This window comes from Manacus candei, unplaced genomic scaffold (assembly GCF_025592945.1).
Source record: "Manacus candei isolate 608988 ecotype Guabito, Panama unplaced genomic scaffold, ASM2559294v1 h1tg000033l, whole genome shotgun sequence".
Classification (NCBI taxonomy): domain Eukaryota; kingdom Metazoa; phylum Chordata; class Aves; order Passeriformes; family Pipridae; genus Manacus; species Manacus candei.
In genome coordinates this window covers 2,174,054-2,195,770 of record NW_026138081.1, presented here as the reverse complement: position 1 = coordinate 2,195,770, position 21,717 = coordinate 2,174,054, and the positions used below count along the sequence as shown (strand labels likewise).

Below are 21,717 nucleotides of genomic sequence, written 5' to 3'. Positions count from 1 at the left end.
ACTTCAGAAAGAGAACACATGCTACTAAATGTATTTTCTGAAAAGTGTCCAATTTTTAGTTGTCCTTGGTATAGAATAAGTTTGTGACTTCACTTTCTACAGCCAATACAGTCCTAAATTTTTTTTTTTTTTTGGTGTGGGGGGGGTGAGGCTAAGGATGGAGATGACCATGTATAGTTCCTTGCAATACATCTACCCTCCGGTTTCTAGCATTTTAAAGTCAAAATACGATGATTAACACCAGAAAATTGTAGAGAGCTGAGATGGAAAATGAGTATAATTAGGAAATCTGCTTGTGAACTAACAGCAATGGTATTTTTGTGGCATATAAAACTTCAGTTGGAAAAGGTTATTATAATAATCACTCAGATTTGCAAACATTTCACTATAATCAGGCTGTTAGTATAAAATTGTCTGTATTATGGCAGCCTAAATTTGTTTTCAAATTCCAAAGCCACAGAAATTAATTTTTTCCTGACAGTATGTTGCTTGCAAGTGTACACCTACAATGGGTGAAATCTTGGTGTTTTGAAAATCAGTGGCACTTCTGAAATCATGGCCTGGCTAAAGCTGATGGCACTCACAGCTATCACCACTGCTGCACGTCTACGCTGCTGGGGCTGTTTCTGACAAAAGCATTTTGTTAAGTAAAACAATTTTCTGTAGGAACATAATTTATTAAGTTCTGATTGATAAAGGATTTTTTTTTAATGCTGAGTTGTAATACCTAGTAATACCTAGTCAAAATGAGAAACAAATGTACCCCAGAACAGTCAGTGCACTAATGATGAAGATGCTGTCATGGGATGAACTTGGTTTTAAACTGTTTAAAGTGTCATTGGTCACTGAAACCTACAGTCTGAAAAACATCTGGAAGTCAACACTCTTGGCAGTTCAGAATTTCTCATAAATAATAAACATTTCATACCCAATCCTACTCTCCACTACTTTCAGGCAAAAATTCGCAATGAAGACATTGCCTCAGGAGAGTAGTTAGTGAATTACCACTTTGCCATGATGGTATTTAGAATGAAAAACTTGTTTTGCTGCGACACATTCTAATAATTGTCAAACCTCTTTCTTCCCTTCTACCTTAGTTTTCCTTTCTATTATCTCATAGATTTTTTTAAGCACTCGCACACAGAATTATTAGCCAGTGATAACAGCGTGACTATGTTGTGGAAACCCCATAGATGAATCCTACAGAATTTGAAATCTTGTACTGGTGCCATTTAAAAACACATGTATTTATTTTTTCTATAACTCAACTATAAATTGATTTCTTACATGGACAGCACTGGGAATATCAGTCACAAAGTTCCCTCTCAATCCTCCTTATTACTCCTGTCAGCCAACACCTGTGCTAAGAGCACAGGACTTTTGCTTAAACATTACAACCCATGACACTGTTCCTCGTGCTGCTCAGTTCGACTCCTTGTGCATTGACCAAGAAGTACCTGAGACACAAGCAAGCTGTAAGAATGTACCACCATCAAAAACATTCATCCAGAAAGTCCCGCAGAACTGTTTAACAGAGTAGATTGGTGCTTTCTCCTCTGAGAGAATTCTGTTTCTGCATGATGTGACTGAATATCACAAAATATGAGTGTGAGATCCATCTGTGTCCCCTTTCCTCCCCCCTCAAACAAACAAACAAGCAAAACACCATTCAGAAAAGTCACTATGTTTTTACTGTACTGAGCATTACACTTAATTTATCCATCATAGGTCATTAACTCATAGGAGTCCTCATTCAAATGCCTCCTATGCTCATTCCTCACCAGAGAATGAGGTCCTTGCCTGAATCCAGCTCTATTCTCTTTTGATCAGAAAATGTTGGCTGACTGGAGCCACTGGGAGGTCAGGAATGTCAATCCCCTGTCAAGAATTGAGTAGTGGGCAGGCTGTGGGAAAAACAGTAAAAACTACAGTTTTTGAGGCAGACACCATACATGAAAGCATTACGTATCTCTCACAGAACTAGACTGTTTTGAATAGATGTCTTACCATGCCATTTTAGCAGTTCTGTTTCCAAAGTAGATACCTAATAGAAAGTCAAACCCATCACGCAGGTTTCTCTCCAGATTAAGCAGAAATAAATATTCAAAGAGGATGAAACAGAGCCTTGTGAACTGATTAGTAATTGGTATATTCAATTGTGAAGTCTTTCACAACGTAATAGTTAAAATCACCCATATAGAATGAAATGCAAGTTTTGATGGATTAACTATCCTGTAACTCATGGTCTATACTTAAACTCATGGTGAAAATTTACTGAATTATAGTACTTTTTAAAAAAAGCAGTATGAGAAAACACTGTGCGGAACGATGAAAGACCATTTGAAACTGCAACCAACAGTAGGCTGATGTTTCTAATCAGATACTTTAAGAGATATCTATCTATAAATAGACACATATCATCACAAGAAACCAAAGAAAGAGCAAGTGATTACTACCTGAAAAACTTACTGCAGAACATTCCATGAAAAGCAGCATTTGTTACAAAGGTCTGATTTGCTTGTCTATTTCTACACTGACTGACAGCAGTCATCTCACAAGACCATTTTTCTTTTGCAGAAATATCTCAATAGGATGCTAAATACCCATGGTACGCTTGAGGAAAAAAAGAGACATCCTCGTGATCAAGAGGAGAGTGTTAAATATGATAAATTAACTGGATTTATCACCTTTCACTTTGTTATATACACAGGGGTTTTTTTATATCAAAAAACCAACCAAACGAGAGAAAACGAGAGAAAACAAGAAAAAAAAAGTAGGTAAAACAAAAAAAAAAATGTCAACCTGCTGTTTGTGGAAGACTGTATGGATGACAAAAACTAGCATTATTTGAGTCTCGCAAGCACTAGAAAATTTTCAATATTAAGAGATTCCTATTTTGGTTTTGCTAATATTGTAATTAGAAAGTAATGGTAAACAGCTGAGATTAAGTACTTGCCAGAGATTCAGATTTGCTTATATTTTTTAAGGATTTTTTTTTAAAGTCTAGGGGAAAGGGGAAGACAGAGAGTAAAATTACTCTACCAGTCTGTCCTAATTTCTCCATTTATGAACATTCATAAAAGAGGAGAAAAGAGCACAGATCAAATTATACTCTTTAAGTCTAGTCTCTGTCATTTAAGTTTGCAGAAAAACATATGTCCATCAAAGTTTCTTTAGAAAATTTATAAAGTTAGGTCTGCAATTATCTGGTAGAAATGCCTATTCAGTTTTTATCCTCTCCTTAGCCTCCATTAGAGCAATTGTATCTGTTTGGATAGGATAGTCTGTAGATCAGAATGACGATAAAATAAAGAACATAGACTTATGGAATGTGGAGACTTGCTACACTGTGTCAAAGTGGTTTAATTCCGAGAGAAGGATTGAGAGCTTCTGCTCTGTTTTGATGTTGTTCGAACATAAACAATAATATTTGGAGTTGCATACCTGCAAGCTTTTGCTGTCATGCCAAAATAAAAGCTAGTTTGTACAGTTAAAATAGCAACATGTTGTAACACTATCACAATACTCTAACATTTAAGCCAGATATTTCAGATGATTTACATAGCTATAAAAGACTTATTCCAAGGAAAACTTAGTGTGAGATCAGAGGTATTGGCCAAAACAAATGAAGCTGAGCCCAGAGCATTCATCACAGCAATACAGTGCTGAGGTGCTACTTACAGATGCAGGGAGAGGAGCACCCATATCCTTCCCACCTGCATCTCGAGCCCTGGCTTCCCCCTGCGTGCTCCAGAATGGATCCTGCAGAATCCTACAGGGTTCTGCAGCATGAAGGAAAAATCCCAATGTAAGGTTTATCCCTTTATCTTGCATGCCACTGCAAACACTTGATCTCTTTTGGTCTGCAAATATTTATAAAGATCCAAGAGATCTGGACTCTATAGGTCACATTTGTTTATTATAGAACATATATTTATGCACAATATTCAGGCAGAATTTAGTAAAGCTGTAGTTTTGAGGTACTAGAGATCAGACACTGCTAAGGTAATGTAACTTTTTCTGCAAAGCCTGTACATTAAAAAACCCCACTACTTCTGCCAAAATCATTACATTAATGAAGGTAGAAGATGAATGATGATATTAAAACAAAGATCAAGCAACAACATGGTGAAGAAGTCCATGATTTTAAACTCAGGATATTCTTTCTGCATCTATAAACAAAATATTAATTATTACCGAAGCGTACTAATAAATTCATCACAAGTCAAAGTAGAAATCAGCTACCTTCAATGTTCTGTGGACCAACAAGATTCATAGCCTGGTGTGCTGGATATTCTACACGGGGTCTGGCAATGCCCAACTGCTCCATAACCCCATGGAGGAGCCTTTGTATATCTGCTTCAGTAACCCTGTCAGGCATTCTAGGGCTGTGGCTAAACGCTGAAGCCAATCCAAATGCCAGCAGAAATATCATGTTGCAAAACAAGGTAGTTATCATAGTGGTAGCCACTTTTATCCTGTGAAAAAGAAAATAATTTGATTATAAATTATAGTGGGAAAAAAAGTCCTGTACACATGGTGGAAATAACATCTGATATTACCACCGGACATAACAGTTTACTACCACAGCTTCTAGGGGCAGCTGAAAGTCTAGCCAGGTGGAAACTGGGAGGGGGGGGGGGAACAGGGTGGGTTCGTTCTTCCCTTTTAAAAGAAATATTAAGTAGCAAACGGCAGAAATCAGTTTTCTGATTTGTATTTGCCCATAACATTCATTAACAGTCACTGCAAACAAAATTAATCCACTTTTTCATTTAATGAGAATACGTCATCCACTACACCCCTCCCCTTTCCCCCTCCCCCCCATGCTTATTATGCTATTTTATAAAGCTCTGGACTAAGAACTGTTCAGGCAGGAACTGTATTTTCCAAGCTCTACTCTTGCATTGACTGCAAAATGAATAATGAGAGACCTCTGAACAACCTAGATATGGGTTTTTTGCAGCTGAAAACAAAAGGCTTCCTACTTCATATGCATCATCTTTCCCACCTGAAGCAAATTGGTTTGTTTCCTTGAATCCCTTTCACTAATGGCTGCTCAGTATAGTTTAATTGGGAAAAAAAACCCCAAAGCCAACAACAAAAAGAAAAACAACAACCAAGCACCACTTACCACCTCTTTGAAAGGCCGAATTTTAATTACAACGCTTGTTTTCTCAAAGCTCCTTTTCCCCTCACATCAGAAAATAATTAAAATGCATCACTTCCAATCCCTTAGATAAACAAAAACCCCTCCACTCCCCCTGGTGCCCTCCCGTGTGTCCTTAACACACGTACAGCTGTCCGATTTCTCCGCTCCAGACAGTTAAAGATGCTCCAATACTCCAGCCGCTCGACGCAAGGCACCTGGAAACGTCTTTGAGGCAAAAATGGCTGAAAACCCCAATGCTGGGAATATTCCCAGCTACGCCTGTGCGCGGCTCCCCCACCGCACCGCACGCCCCTCGCAACCCTCCCGCTTCAGCAGCCTCTGCAGCCTCTGTATCGAGGAAAAAAGCCCGCTTTCTACAGGACATTCCCTTTAACCCGCAGAGGAGCAGGGCTGCCACTCCGCTGCCCGCACCACCGCGCCCTTCTCTGCCGCCCCCCCGGAAAGCTTGGCCGTGACCCGGCCCCAGGGCAGCTCTGCGGCACACGGACCCCCCGGGCCGGGCCGGGCCCCGCCGCACCGCGGAGCGCCCCGCTCACCTCCCGCTCACCTCCCGCTCCCAGCGCGGCTCTGCGGGTGCGGCGGCTCCGCGGCCGCGCATCCTCCGTGCGCACACACGGGGACGGGGCCTCTCCCCCGCGCCGGGAGCTGCCCCAGGTACGTGCAGGGACCGTGCCCTCGTGGCGTGGGCTCGTCCCGTTAAGAAGATGACACAAAGCTCGGGGAGATATTAAAGATCTCCCTTTTCAGCTAAACACAATAGTCTAAAAATAAAACTGAAGGGTTGTGATGGATTAACAGTTACAGAAATAAGCTATAACATATTCCTGGGACTGTATCCGTCTTCTCACTGTGATTTCTCTTCCCAGAATAATATGATTTACTTATGGAATGATAGCATTTACCTAACTACAGGTTTACAAGGTATCAACATGGGAGCTGTCTCCAAGGATTTATAGGTGAAGGTCCCCAGATTAAGCAGATCTATACACATAGCAAAGGTTAGCAAGAAGAAAACTTAAAAGAATGAAGTGCACCACGTAATAGCACTTGTCAAAATGGTAACTTCTAAAGGCTAATTTACGTATCACATCTTCACTGCTACTGATGGGAATGTGTCACATTCCATTTTAGGATAGCTAGCTAAAGAGAAGCTCTGAGATTATACTACATAAACCCCAAGAGAACCATGGCCTACACTTTCAAATGTAGACTATTCTCTCTTTTTGCTGTTCTATAGTACATTATACAAGCAAGATTAAGCAGTAGGGACTTCTACTTGGCATCTAGTGTTTCTTTCTGCAAAACATAATCAACTTTATAGAAATGGATATATATCCCTGCAAAACCTGTAAAAACAGCCTAAACTTTGACAATTTTTTTATGGCATTTAAGGCTTTCTTTGTCAAGGCCCTACCAAATTCTCCCTTTCTGACATCTAAGTCCAGTGGTTCAAGATTGGCTTGCATCGATCATCAAAAGTAGCTTACTGCTCCATCTGGGACACATTGTCAAAGCTTCACTAGCATTCAAAATATTTGGTACATACTAACAGGAAAAAAAAAATCTCAAGACTTACTCTTTCAAACAAAAATTGATATGACAGCTCACTATTACAGGAGTCAGATCTCATTTTCTTCCTGACATTGCCTTCATTTCCTTCTGCCCTATTTTCAGCTCCTACATCCTTGCCTCCGCTATGAAAGCTGGCAGTTGTTTTGCTGATCCTTATTTACCTCAGTGAGAAGATACAAAATGTGGTGCTCTGGTGCCTGCATTTAATCAAGTGAAGGATCTACCAGCACCAGTTAAAGGCAGAGGGTAAGAGCATGTTGCCAAGAGAAGGAGCTTCCTCTTTGGATGGTGGTGAACTGTTACATCAACTCCTTTATTTCATGAAACTGAAGCTTCCCATATTTAACCACAACACCAAACAATCCTGTTAAGATATTCTAAAGGCTGTTTCCATAGTCCTAGATCTTAACAGTAATGTAGCAAACAGAGTGAGAGAGGAGGTTTCCACCAGATCAACCAGCTGGACAGATTCAGCTTGCAAGTTGGCAGACACATAGGGAAGGAGGCAGGGAACAGAAAGAACTACTCCTTTTATTAACATACTGCTTAAGAAGGTCAGAAGACTACTGCTGATAAACTGTGTTGCACCATGCCTTTTGTTAGTTGTGAGAATCACCAAACTGTATCTAAGATGAACAAAAAAGACAGCCAGAACAGATTTGCTTCTGACTTCAGTTTTCTCAGCCTTACTAATTTTGGTGCCTACAGTGTGCATATAACAACATGATCTAACTTTCTAAGTCATTAGAGAAGAACAAGTTCAGAAAAGGGAAAAAACCAATGGTTTTATTAAAACCAAAATATTCAGTGCTTCAGCTCTAACATTTTGCCAATAAACCATTCGCATTTATAAAAAGCTAATGAATAGTTTCAAGTGTTTACTCTTAAATAATTTTACAACTGATGACAGACATAAACAGTTTTCATTCTAAAAAATATAAACATTTGCTGTACGAATCAACTTTTAACACACTATGGCTTCTTACATTCATCTCTTGAAACACTTTCAGCATCTAAAACCAGCTTCTGCACCATCTAGTTAACACTATTCTGTTGCTCTAAAAATAAGTTAAAACTCCCCTCTCATATTAAAATAAAACATTTTACTGCTCACAACTGAAAATACTTGGTACCTATTGCAGAGCACATCACTGGATGAAGTTTTTAAGTTTTTTTTGCTTTTTGAATAAACTTCACATTTGTTTTCCATGTGTTCTAATAATTCTCCAGTGTGTGTGCACGCACGTATTTTGACATTTACCTACTCAACAAGGAAAATATGCTCCCAATTTACTCCAGTAGAAATAAAAAACATTGTCTCAGAAGAAGTAGGCTCATATAAGATCCAGCTTCGTAGTATCGAGTAGTGCTACAACACACTTAAAACTAAAAAGTAAATAGCTTTAACTACCACTACTCAGCATCAAGATATTTTCTTTCCGATGTCTGTTAGTTTTGTTTTAAATATTTGAGAAGTTTGGTTTTTTTTAAACTTGGTACTTAATCTAAATACTGCAAAAACTGTTTTGGGAGATGCAGCATGTTTTTAGAAGCTTAAATAATCAAATTTGAGATCTAACACAAACATTTGTAGAAACAGGTTATTTTTGTTTTAGAAGTTAAATTCATTTAGTTGAACTGACTAGCATTTACAGAAGTTTCAGTAAATGAAGAAAACCTCAACACAAATCAAATTAATATTTGTACATCTCCACGACTCACGCAGTTAAAATAAATCAAAAATTACAAATAATTAGAGTTAAAAAAAAATCATAAAAATTTAGATCTTTCTAAAGGTTAACCAAGTTACAATGAACCCGTTTAGACATGATATTTGATCTTATAAGTCTACTGGCTTTGCGGTTGGTAGCAACTTCACTTTAGATATTGGATTCTTTGGAGAACCTCTATAACGAACTCTTTCTTTTCCTGGAGCACTTCTTGCAATTGTAGATTTTTCTGGGGCAGCACCTTGAATATTTATATTTGCATTAACTTTCAAACTGGATTTAACCGTTTCATGATTAGTTACATCTTCTAGAACAGATTTTGATGGATGAACAGTCACTTTTTGATCATGGATTCCAGCAGGTCTGACAGAAACATCAGGCTTCTCTGATGGATTTGATGGCCTGCAAAGTGATTTAGATGTTAAGTCCAGCTGCTTATGAGATACAGAAATCTGGTCACACATACTTTCACTCCTGCACGGCAAAACCATGGAATTCTTTGAGGGCTTTTCTGTGCAGGAGAATAGTGCAGAATCACAGCTCAAAGATTTAACAAGTGGTGAACAAACACTGCTTGATTTAAGTGGCTGAGAGCTTACAGATCGTCTGTTAGCCTCCAACAAGGAATTCATTCTTCTTACAGACTGTCTAACTGGAGTACGTTGAAATTTCAGAGGTGGTTTAGTTTCACTTGCAGAACTTGGATCATTTAATGAAAGCTTGTTGAACCACTGTATGTGGTCAGAAACCTTTCCACTATCAGAAACAGTTGATGTTTTAGTTAAAATTTTAGCAGAATTTTCAGCTTTCAAGTATTTGTTGCCTACTTCATTTTGCAATTTAGGCAACTGTAAAGTAGGAAGCTGTCCTGCTGAAGAAAGTTTAGCAGTACCTTCTTCTAAATTACAGCATTTTACCACACAGTTTTCAGCTGTTTGTGAGTGTATTAATTCTATTTCCTCTTTCCTTCCAAAGAAATCTAATTTGTTTAAGTCATCTTTTGTTGAACTGTTCTGAACAGTTAACTTGTCTCCCCTGTCCAGTACTTGAGGCACAGGAAATTCTGTTGCTTTTTTTGTATCTAGTTTTGGGACCTGAAGTTCAATCTCAAGAGATGTTTTAAAGTTTCTTTTCTCCAAAACTTTAATTTCAGGGGGTTTTGATTGCTGTTTATCAGCAGCAGAAGATTGATTAAGTTGGTGCAACAGCTCTCTGGATTTTACATTTGCTAGATTTTCAGAAACTTCTTCAGTTAGCAATTCTTTCCCTGGAGCGAGCCCCGTGGGACAGAGAGTTTCATTTAATGTTTCACCTGCCACAGTCATGAGAGAAAACTTATCACCTATCAAATTGTGATGAATACTTCCAGATGCAGAGAAGGCTTGCTTAACTTTCAGTAACGTTTCTGCAGTTGAGTTACTTTCCTCTTCAGAAAGCACAAGTTCCAAGTTGCTGTCTTGTTTGCTTACAGTTGTGGATTTGAATTCATCTGGAACAAGTGGTGGCTTTCCAGATAACGAAACAGATTCTGAAGAGCCAACTCTCATTTCAGGGTGTCCTGGCAGAATCTGCTCACTCTTGCTGATCACCTGAGAATCCATAACAGCAGGACTATTCCATGACATTCGGTGAACTACCTTATTGTCACATTTTGGAGTTACCAAGTTTTCTTCTGACTTGCTTGCATTCCTTGAACCTTAAAATAAATATCAATGTTTAAGAAGAGTATCTTGTGATTTTAACAATAATTATAGGCAAAATTCTTACTAAAAAACTAATTGTCCAAGCAGCATTGAATTTAAAGACACCATTGCTCCTTTAAATTTCAGAAATGTGAAAAAAGGTTGCAATATTAAGAACTGGAATCATGCATCTCAACTAACAAAACAGAACAACTAAAATGCACTACAAACACAGCAAGCCTATCCTAAACCAATTCTTTTTCCCCAGAAGCCACTAACACTAAAGTAACTTTAGCTAGAAGCACACTTCTAATCCAATTGCTTTTATACTTTTATCCATAAAGTTACTTTTGCTTTACAAAAACAAAAGTAAGAGTTTTCCCCATCTAATATACTCAGTAAGATAATTACCTTTCTTAGGGAATTTTTCATTCGCATATGGGCTGAAGAGTCCATCCCTTTTTCCACATTCCATTCTGTTTTCCAAACCTTGCTGACTTGCAAGACGCCTTCCAATATTTTCAGATCTATTGCCAACTGTACATCCTGATACAATATTCTTGAACAAACACAAAGTGTTAGTTGCATTTATACAAACTTGTAATCTCATTTACAGATTAACCTCCAGGAAAAGGCTATGCAAATCAGCCACAGCAGCATTTTCTTGGCCATATTTTATCTTCCCTTGATTCTCTGTAGGCCTAGGTAGGGAACAGCCTACCTGCAGTAAGGCAGACCTAATCACACTCTGAACAGAGTGATTCTGTGCACAGGCTTTGCAAGGTCAGAAGTTCAGGAGCTGTGAGATCTACTGATCACAAGTGTGGTGGGGTTGATCCCAGCTGGCAGGCAAGGTCCCATTCAGCCACATGCTTGCTTTCCCCATTCCCCAACAGAATGAGGGGGAGAATTGGAAAGGTGAAAAAGGAAAGACAAAGACACATCACAGACAAAAGCAAACAAACAAAAAAATCCAAACCCACACCATACAAAGGCCATCATTTACAACAAGTAGATCAATTCTCAACAAGCCCCTGAGAAGTGGCTACTTTTCAAAAACTATCCCCATCCCAGTTTTACTAGTGAGCTTGACATTACATGGCACAGAATCACTCCTTGGTCAATTCAGGTCAGCTGCCCTTCCCTCAGCCTCTTGTTCCATCCCAGCTAAACACAGTACAAGCTGATCAGTTACTGCAATGAAAATAAACCTCAGGCTTCTTGTACTTGACAGCTAGCAGGTCCAGTTAATGCTGTGATCCCCTCCATTACAAAATAAGTCCTTCTTGCTACTGAAAATCAGTGCCCAAAACTTTGGATTAAAATCTGCACACTAACAAGAAGACTGGGTTAGAAGCAGAATACTTACCATTTCTCTACTGCTTTTCCCCAAACCAAATTTCAAGCGCAATGACCTACGAACCATTTCTTTTCGGCTTATCTTTGGAGAAAAACAACCTGTCTTTCCTGATTCAGCCCTGGGAGGAGAGAGGGGAAGAAGTGACACATAAAAAAACTCTTCAGGAGGGCAGTGAAAACATCCTGACATTTATGGTTATTTCCTTTAGTTTTACTTACCTTATTGCCTTCTTGCCAACCTTTTTTTACTAGGCACAGGGAGCTACTATACCAGTTCTTATTTTGTTTTGAGCTCCATTTTGCCACATTGGAAGATCTCGTCATTTTAAGATTACTACACAAGTTGCTACCAAAAAAGGTAATTTTAGAGACAGATTGAGACTTTACATATTATTAGTCAAGAGGTGTAGACCCATCTTTCCAATTTATCTTTATGTTCTGAGAGTTAAGGCACATTACCTGTATAATTTTTTGCTTGCAAGTCTTTTACTTCTTCTGTTCCCTGTACTAGACAGATGATTTTCACCCATGGTTGAAGGAGACAGTGAGGTTTGTGATGACTCAAGAGACACACAGGGACTTGCTTCAAAGTGAACTACAGGAACAAAATTATATTTATATGAATTTAAAATAGTCACATTTTTTCAGGTACAGACTTAACAGTTAACACAATGAAGAATGGGTTTTTAAACAGCATAAGATTGGTTTTCTTATTTTGTGGAGCGCTGGCTTGAAATTACTCTGACTTCCACTTTAATATTAAATGAAGCTGTTCCTTGTAGCATCCATAAAAGTGGCTGGAATGCAATTATATGCTACTGATATCACTACCTCAAGTAAGTTTCCACACTGCTATCATCAAATCAGTTCCTCAAATTAAGAGCTTAGTAAGAAAAATTAGATTCAGTCTCAATATTATTTGCAGTATTTGTTTTTTTTTACGTACCTAGCCAGAACGGTTAAAGAAACAATAAAGAAAAGAGTTGCTGTTCTACTACTGAACTTTTTTTATGAAACACATGCATTATACTATCTTTACAAAATGTCATGATTTTGATTTGCTTATGCACAAAACCAAGAATTTCAGAGAACATGAAATGATTTCATAAATAAAAGCAGGAAGTTTAAGATCACTCATTTGGGGGGAATAATCTTCAGGCAAAACAAACAGCCAATCTAGAAATTTTTTTCAGGCTAACTTCAGTTGGCAGGACATTAAGGAACCAAACAAAAAAAAAAACCACCAGGATCTGCAGAAGAGCCTGACAGCTGAAAGCGCTCTAGTAGAATAAAGTGGTACTAAAGCACTACCAAACAAAAGTAAAAATGATTCTTTAGAGTTTTGAGATTATTTAGCATCTAGAGAAAACAAGAAGTGATTGGATACATGAAAGAACCTTTATAATAGCAACAATCATATTTCACATAGAGCTAAAATCAGCTATTTAAGCATTTAGGAGACAGAAGGCAAAAACTTTCAAGAGGTTGGAAGCATAGGCATGGATTTGTGTTCTAAAACAGAAACAGGAGTATAACCTCAATGATACAGAGGGAGGGAAAAAGTAAAAGGACATCAGGACTGCAAGTCAGAGATTAATAGAAAACTTGTGCTTTTGCTCAATCCTTGTGACATGACACTACTAATGTACATAAACATACACTATGCAATGAGATGGGGAAGTTGTGCAAGGAACACTAAAGTAATGAGCATCAGTGACTGTTTAACAAAAACAGAAGACTCTACACTTAAATTAAAAAGCCACAAACAACGATTCCAAGCAAAGAGGAAAAAGTGAAGGCACTGTACCTGATGCTGGTGTTGAGTTGCTGTTAAAAATGCTAGTTGGTAAGAACTCAAAGGCAAAACTATGCTTAAAAGACCGTCTCTTCTTGCTGGACAAGCCCTGAGAGCAATCAGTTGGAAGTTTACGCTTGGTACTTGGAGTAAGAACCACTGGAGTCACTGACGAAAGGACTGAAATGAAGAAAATCAAATTTGTAATAGTAGCTTAAAAGTTTCAGGGTTTACTAAAATAAATAGTTGTTCTGGGTTTTTTAACTCTGAAAGAGAATTGTTATAAAAGCTTAACCAAAGTGCACGCATTTTAACAGGCAAAGCAATCAGTATGGCTTAGGGTTCAGTTTTTTATTTTGTTGGGTTTTTGCAAGTTTAGAGTATCAGAAAGGAAAATGCAAACCCACACATTAATTAACAATATAGGTATTAGGAGGAAGTAAAAGTATAGTCATATTCCATAAGTTTAGGAGACAGAGTAAGTGTGAAAGAATTTCAGTCCTGGCAAATTCATTCCCAAGATGATAAAATGCTGCACTACTGCACTGAAGCCTTAGTGTGCATTAGCTAAAAAGCACAAGTTTGGTTGTGTAATCCCAGAAGTAAACCACACAGCCCACTGCTGCAGTGATTGTAGCTGCTCCAAGAATTACAGTAAATGCAGTATCCTCTATAAATATGTATCTATATTCACAGTTTTAAACAATTTAAATTTAATCACTTATCTTCAACTAAGTTCTAATTCTTCAGATAAAAAAAAAATTGTGGAATATAGTTAACAAATATAGAAGATACTGCATGGGCTTTATTTAGTACAAATACACCAATACCTACCGCTTTTGTCTTGTTGAGGTGTAGTGGAGGGTGTTCTGTTAGATTTAAATTTATTCAATGCTCCACTAACAATATCTGAAATGCAAGACACACCAAGCAATCAAATTTAAATGTGAAGTTTGTCTTGCTCTATTTTCAACTCAAGTTTAACCTGTATTCTTTTCAGGAAGAAATAAAAGAAATCAGTTTAAATGGTTGTTTCGTGTACCAAAACCTATAGTGCTATTGCAACCTACAGTTGTATTTCCATGTGCTCACAGGAAAGCTTAGCAAACTACAGGCTGTGGTACTTTTATGGTATCTGGTGGATATCCCGTAGTTTTTAAAAGCTCATCTTTGGAAACATAAAATGTAGTAATGCTGTGTTTTACTACATCTGAAAAAGGAGTAGAATCTACCTACTATTGGAACGTGTTCCACAGAACTACCAAATTTTAACTGATTCTCCTCAAAATGTTAACATTTGTGTTTATCACTTTGTAACTCCGGGATGGTCTCCCTTCTTCAGTGGAAAAGCATATTACACAACAAAAAATGCCTTGGTTAAACATAAACAATCATACAGCCTTAATTTCAATTGCTGTCAGGTTTAACACTCCAGTTAAACGAGCTAAATACATGCCTATATTTTTATAGCAATACATACAAGATGAGTGTTATAGTGGATTTGAATCAAGTCAAGCATATGTATTCCACAGTATTTCCTCTCAGAGTGCAGAAGAGAGGATATACCATTTGATTGTCCACATTTGGCAAAAAAAACCCCACCCAACTCTATTGAAAATTGAAAAAAACCAAAACCAAACCAAACCAAACAAAAAAAAACCCCCAAACTAAAAAAACACACCAAACCCCCAGATCCATGATACCAGAGCACACAGTATCCAATAATATCAAAGTTACACTTCAAAAGACAAATTAGCTACTCTAATTAAAAACAGACCTGCCATTTGTATCCTTACTTCCTCAAGACTTGATTTATCAAGGTATGTGTTAAAGCATCATTTCAAAACCAGCAAAAAACCCCCAAACCTAACCAAAACAGAACAAACAACTCAACTTTTACTGTTTTGCAACAGGATCTGTAGCTGACTCAACAAAAAGTTGGAATATTAATTTGGGTTCACAAATTCATACAAACCAAAATATATTTTTTGGTAGACAACAGACACATTAGAATAAACTCAGAGTAAATATAAAATAAAGTAATGTGATTACTGAAGTCTTATATAGACTTTGCAAGTCAAGCCCAACAAGTTTCACAGACATCTATTCTGCTTTTGGACAAAGCAAGCATTTAGGATCAGGATACCTGAAGTTTCAATTCTCTTTTTGGTTTTGAAACTTTCACACAACATACCTACCCCCAACACTTCGGTGCCTCCTCCTCTGACATTCACTGGGAGATTCATTTTCACTGTCTTCCTGGCCCCACAGTGAGGGAGTAGATTGACAGACATCAACACCCAACATTGCAGGAATCTTTTCCAAGATAAATTCTGGTACTTGTCCTGGATTAGTTAAGAAATATTTTTTTAAATTATTCTTAAAAGATGAAAAGAAAAGCTGCATACAAGTTGGTGCAATGAGACATTTTGCTAAAAATTTATCAACTTACCAATTTCTGCTGCATGGTCAATAAGTGTTTCCACAACAGCAGCTTGCAAGCGAATTTTTTTTTCCATATTAGCTGACATCTTTTCATTTTCATTTGAGTGCAAGAGGTTGGGAGCAAAAATCACTGCCAGATTACTGCTATCCATTCTGTTTTCATTGGATCTTAAAAAGAAAAGGTTTTTTATACAAGTTATCAGGATATCAGCAGTGAAAAGACCAAATAAGACAAATGCAGTTAAAAAAATAAAAATGGACTAATTTACTCAAGTGCTTACATAACAAGACAAGATTAATGTGTAGATTTATGCATACCAGGCCAGGTAATTGCACAACTAGGTCACTGAAATCAAAGAGGATAGAAGTTATAGAACCCCTTCAGTTTTGGGGAATGCAAAGTATCAACCAGATTATGGTAATTTTGCTTTCCAAAGAAGAATGAGAAATACAGCTTGAACAAAGTCAAGTTTCCAGCTTGGAGATTTATGAAATAAAAGACTATGACTGAATTCTAACGAATGTCTGCAGATAATAAAGTTCAAACCACTCACAGAAAGTTACAGCACTTGCCTGGAAAGAGAAGTTGTTAAAGGAATTAGGCCTGTTTACAACCACTCTCTTCACACTCACCTTAATGACACAGTTCTCAGAAAGTTGAAAAAGTATCTCAGAGTTTCAATTATTCTGTCGGCCATCAAACACGACAGCAGCACAGTTGCAGTTTTCTTCTCATTTCCGAGCTGCTGAGCTTTGACAAGGCCTTCCTGCAGGTGAGGAGGAAGGATGGGTTCTGGCAGCTCTCTGAAGAACTGTTTGAGAAGCCCTGCAACATCACATGGCAGTGCAGCTGACAGGCAGTTCTCACCCTGATCCAGTTTACTCTGAAATTTTTCATAAGAAACATGATTTAAAGTCTTCAACAGATCATCAGATTTTAAGTTTAGGTATTAATCCTCTAGCCCAAGTCAGAAAAGACAATCACATCTTCCCCACAGTTAGTTTCAGCCTTGTCATGTGTTACCCAACTACAGTACCTACAGTGAGACACAGGCAATGTTGTCAGACCACATGTGTAATTTACATGTTTCCCACGTACACACCCTCTAGGAGAACACTGCTAAACAAATATTCTCACAGCATCCAGTGTGCACAACTGTTAATTAGCTTGTTCAGTCACAAGGCCAAAATATTTTAAAAATAAAGGGAAGCCTGTCAGTTTTTGGACAAGATCTCCTCTCATTTCTAAAGCACGTAATGTTACCAGTCTACTTCCAATATTAAAACTTGAATATGACTGAAAAGAGTCCAAATATTAAAACATGCAGATGATCAAGTGAAATGCAGCTTATTAAGAAAAACAAGAGCAGCTTTACAGAATACCTTTAAAGCCTTTAAACGAACAAGAGATCCAGACTTTCTGAAGAGTCCCTCAGTATGAACATGTTCTTCCAAATATTCACAAATATCAACCAGAAAGCTGAGAATAGAACAGTAGCATAATTCAATTCTCAGAATAAAGCTTGTTTTTTCCAGATAAACTATTTCATAGTTTTGTTATAAACTTAATATATAGAATAATTTCCACCAGTGACAAGAAGTATAAAGAAATACAACTGAATGAGAGCTGTGGCTCTGAATTCCCCATCTAACTTCTGCATCCCTCCTTCCCCAGTTGAAACTATTCTTATATCCACCATAAGCTTTAGCAGACCTGGAAGAAATATTGCATTCCTTCTTCTGACAAGGGTTCAATACTACAAAGAGAGCAAAGTAGGAGTAAAGTCTAAATATACATTGTTAATTTACCTTGGAATATAACCATATTCTGGCACAAGTGATCGGGGCAGCGCATAAAAAGATATCCCAAAGATTTTACCCTAGAATACAAAATTCAATTAATATTACTCAAAAGTTGATATAATTATCAACTGCATATTACAAAAAAAGCACACATTCCACAAGCACAAATATAAAGGTAGTTAAGACAAAACACAGAGTCTTTCAGATAAGACAGTATTGTCTGGAAAAGCACTGTCATCTAGATATCAAAGACTATGCTGATTCTAGTTACAGGTAACACCCTAGATGATTGTGGAAGAGCACAAAGGTTTTCTGGAGTATGTTTTACACTTTTAATTTTACAAGAAGTCAGTTTTCTCATAGGGCTCCCAAATCAGTAAGGATATTAACCAGATTGTTTTGTAATCTCACCTTAGCTTTTCAAATTAACAAAAGCCTATTTTTCTTAAAATCAACATAAGACAATCACAATTATTTTTTTTAAAGTAATTTTTTTTTTCATCTCAGACACTGTTTCAGGGAGGATTAAACTCAAGAGAATAATCTAGAAAAATATTCTGAACTCTCATATTTAGCATTTTAGCCAGACATTAAAGTATCTGTTACATATTAGAAAATTAGCAATCTCTTCAGTCATTACTACTGATGTTCACCTCCAGCGTTTTTTAAATGCGGGTTTATTTCTGGGGTTGCTACACAGCTGTGTCAGTTATAAAAGCCCACATTTCAACTTGCACTTTTATTTCCTTACCTCACCTCTTTTTCATTTCTATTTACAAAACGTGCAAGCCAGTCCCTCTCCCAACCAAAAGAGGATTGGGATCATGCCCAACTTGTTATCAGAGATGGATGCAACCTCTTGGTCATTTATACTTGAAACTTGAAGTGCTGACCATGTTAGAAAAATAGTTAATCAGTAACTAGCCCATTAGGCCACTTCGGGCCTATCTGTCCTACAGAAAACAAACATAACATAAGGAAAGAGAAGCAACACACCTGCCATTGTGTTCCAGGTTGCTACCAAAACTAGAAAAAAGAAAATTATCTCCAAGAGATAAATTTTTTTTTCCTGTATTTACACTATAGCATAATAGAGAATTCCAGTGGTTTGTAATTCAACATTTACAATTCCTAACTGATTTGCTCACTTCTCTAGGTTTTGTGTGAAGTATCTGAAGTTGTGACTTAAATTTGTAGTTGACAAACAATAAAGTTAATAAAATTATGTCTGTTCCCTCACAATAGAAATAAAATGCCCCCAGCAAAACAAATGCTATTCTGTAGCTTTTCCTGCCTTACTCAGTAGTTATTTAAATATACATTTTCTTCCTTGCATACAATTTAAGTATTACAGACAGCAACATAGACATATTTTATTAAGACATGCATGTGTTACTCACAGTTCATATTACCTTCCCTTCAAATGAAAAAAAAAAGAAGAGTCTAGAACTGTAGGCTTGATATTGACAAGGGGGAGAAAACTAATTCTAAATTAACTCTTGCTTTGTCCCTTTCCAAACAACCCAACTCCAGCATGAGTTTTCACAACTTCTTTGGCCTATGTTGACCAAGGATTACTGCAGCATTGTGTAATACCTTCTCAGCCTAACAGAAAGCTCAGTCTGAGGATGTTCAGTTCTATGCCATATCACTGGCACAGGGATTTTGTTTAGGACTTGACAGTGGTCCACACTTCATAAATTAAGAGTCTACCTGAAGATCAGAGCTCTGAAATGGACTTCAGTGCTGCCACTCATATGATACTTTAGTTTTAAATAGGAGTCCTGAGACAGAAAACACACTTTTTTCCCTTCAACAAATTCAAAATAGGTATTTAAGATAATGGGACAGATTTCATTCCTCGGACCACCGGCAAATCAAGGCCAGAGGTGTCGGCACCAAAATACCTATAGTTATGTCTTATACTAGGAAACCATGCAAATAATGCTCTTTAAACAAAAAAATCTTGCACAGATCAGAGGCAAGCGTGGGTGTTTCAGAGATCCTCAAGTATACGAACAAAAGAGGAACACATCCCCTCCACCATCTGGCCAGCCTGGCAACACGCAAGTCCTGAACTGCTGGGGGCGAGGGCACCAGCATCACTGAGCCATTACCTTCCTGGATCACAACACGGCTGTCTGGCGACTGTCGGGAGCAATTGCTCCCTGGGGAAAAGGGTAAAAAGCGATTTTCCCCATTGCAAACGAAAGAGGCCTCCCCGCGGCGGGAAGTAATGCCCGAGAGCCACAGCATTACGGGAACGGAACTGGTGCCAGAACCGCGCCCGCGGCCTCACCGGGGACACGGCAAGCCCCAGGCCCGCGTGAGCTTTGGCTCTGCCCGGCCCCTCTGCGCACCACCACCCTGCTCACCTCCGCCGCCGTCGCCGCTGCTCCCGGCTCCTTGGCCGCCGCCAGGCAGCTCCCGCTCTTCACTTTGATCCCGTACGAGACCCGGAGCTCCTCCAGCACGGCCAGCCGCACCAGCCGCCGCCTCTGCTCCGCCATCCCGGCGCCCCCCGCCCTCTCTCCCCCCTGTCCCGTCCCGTCCCCCCTCAGACCCCGCACAGCCCCATCACCGCCCGCTCGAACCGCGCGCGGCCCCGCCCGCGCCTCCCATTGGACCGTTTGCGTTCGAAATCAGGACCCGCCCGCCCAACGGCCCACCAGGGCTGCCCCGCCGCGCCTGCCACCCGCGCCGCCTCTTAGTCTCCCCCAGCCCAAGGCCCCCGCGCGCCGCTTTCGGGCGATCGTACTGGCTACCTAAAGGCCAGGGGGAGCGGAACAGCGGGACCGGATGCATCCCGCGTCCCTTGTTCCGCGTCCCCTGTCCCGCATCTCGCGTCCGCCATCCCGCATCCTTCATTCCCCATCCCGCATCCTTCATTCCCCAGCCCCACCACGTGCCCGCCGCTCGCTCCCAGAGGTGTCGGGCCAATGGTGCCGAGTTCGGGGATGGTTCAGTTGGTTGGTTACTTGGAAATAAGAGTGTCTCCCTGCGAATGTTTCAATTAAAAACAACACACCAAAGTTTTGTGAGTAAGCTGGATTCTTCCACCGAACCTGACTGCAGCGGTGTTGTGTATTGGCATATGAAGAAGGTCGAGATTCTTCCCATGTGTTTCAGTCAGAGACACCGCTTTGCCCTGCATCAGCCTGGGGGTCTGTGCAGGTCCCTCTGAAGGGACTCATCATTTTCGGTTGACAAAACTACACTCCTAATTTAAGCGGCAGTTAAACCATTAGTGCCAGGTTTGTTTGGAGTTTCTAAATTTGGGGTTCCTTGCCTGTTCCGTACAATGATCTCGTACACCTATTCCGGAAGGGTCATTTCGGGGTTTGCACTATGTTGTTATAGAAAGAGCTGCTGCTTCTTTTTTTTTTATTATTTTTTTTTTTTAAGAGGGTAACTCTTCCAAGTGCCAATAATACTCCAATTAATCAAGTGCAGTCTTTCTGTGTAGAGTCAGAAAAAAGCGCTGTACTGAAAATAAGCTTTCCAGCTTTTCCCTTATGCATGTTTTGTTACTGAGTCTTACTTCACTGAGACACAGACATTACCACAAAGTTTAGACATAAAAAGCTTGTTACAGTGCTCTGAACACTTATGGACACAAAAACTAGAGAATAAAAAGAGAATAGCTAGAATTTTTCCCAAAGTCATCAAAATATAAACAGCAAAAAAACCCCAAACCTAAAAAGACCTAGCAGCAAGAATAAATAAGAGATTAGATATGAATTTTCTCAAGTAAGCCTCCAGGATTTTGATTATGAATGTCACAATCAAGTCACTGAGCAAAAGTAATATTCCTCTAAATGTAGCTTTAATGCAAAAAACGTAAGTATCTACTTAAGTATTTACTTACAGTAGGTATTACCATCTGTCCTGGCATTGAAGTGACATGAAAATATGAAATTTCAAAACCTGAAATATCACTGATGAGAAAAAAATAAAAATGAAGGAATAAAGTAGATAGGTACCATAGAATTTAATTTAAATAATCTCTATTCTACTTAGTTTTTTGTAGTAATGATGAATTAATTACACAAGAGGGAGCTGTGATCTGATAAAAATATCAAAAGTTTTCAAGTCAAGTATTTTCTGTTCAATATTCATGTAAGAAAAAAACACATTATAATAGTATGTGCTGCATTT

The 21,717-nt window shown here is 38.7% G+C and overlaps 1 protein-coding gene across 4 annotated transcripts in view; it reads right to left on the bottom strand.

Moving 5' to 3' along the window:
• Positions 1–20,134, bottom strand: part of LOC127472891 (neuroendocrine protein 7B2-like) — a 46,243-nt gene extending 26,109 nt beyond the window's left edge. Inside the window, exons 1-13 of one of the 4 annotated variants that reach the window (XM_051791777.1) lie at positions 19,923–20,134; positions 18,556–18,576; positions 17,566–17,636; positions 17,140–17,236; positions 16,390–16,640; positions 15,764–15,924; positions 15,510–15,656; positions 14,146–14,220; positions 13,324–13,491; positions 11,976–12,111; positions 11,527–11,635; positions 10,569–10,716; positions 7,509–10,171 (exon numbers count right to left, since the gene is read on the bottom strand). In XM_051791777.1, the coding sequence (XP_051647737.1) occupies positions 8,586–10,171; positions 10,569–10,716; positions 11,527–11,635; positions 11,976–12,111; positions 13,324–13,491; positions 14,146–14,220; positions 15,510–15,656; positions 15,764–15,924; positions 16,390–16,640; positions 17,140–17,236; positions 17,566–17,636; positions 18,556–18,576; positions 19,923–20,069 (3,117 nt within the window). In that variant the 5' untranslated portion in view covers positions 20,070–20,134 and the 3' untranslated portion in view covers positions 7,509–8,585. Of the gene's footprint in view, positions 1–4,245; positions 4,479–5,720; positions 10,172–10,568; positions 10,717–11,526; positions 11,636–11,975; positions 12,112–13,323; positions 13,492–14,145; positions 14,221–15,509; positions 15,657–15,763; positions 15,925–16,389; positions 16,641–17,139; positions 17,237–17,565; positions 17,637–18,555; positions 18,577–19,922 lie in introns of those variants that run through there. The other 3 variants (XM_051791778.1, XM_051791779.1, XM_051791780.1) reach the window with 3 other exon arrangements.
• Between the last annotated feature and the right edge of the window lie 1,583 nt (positions 20,135–21,717).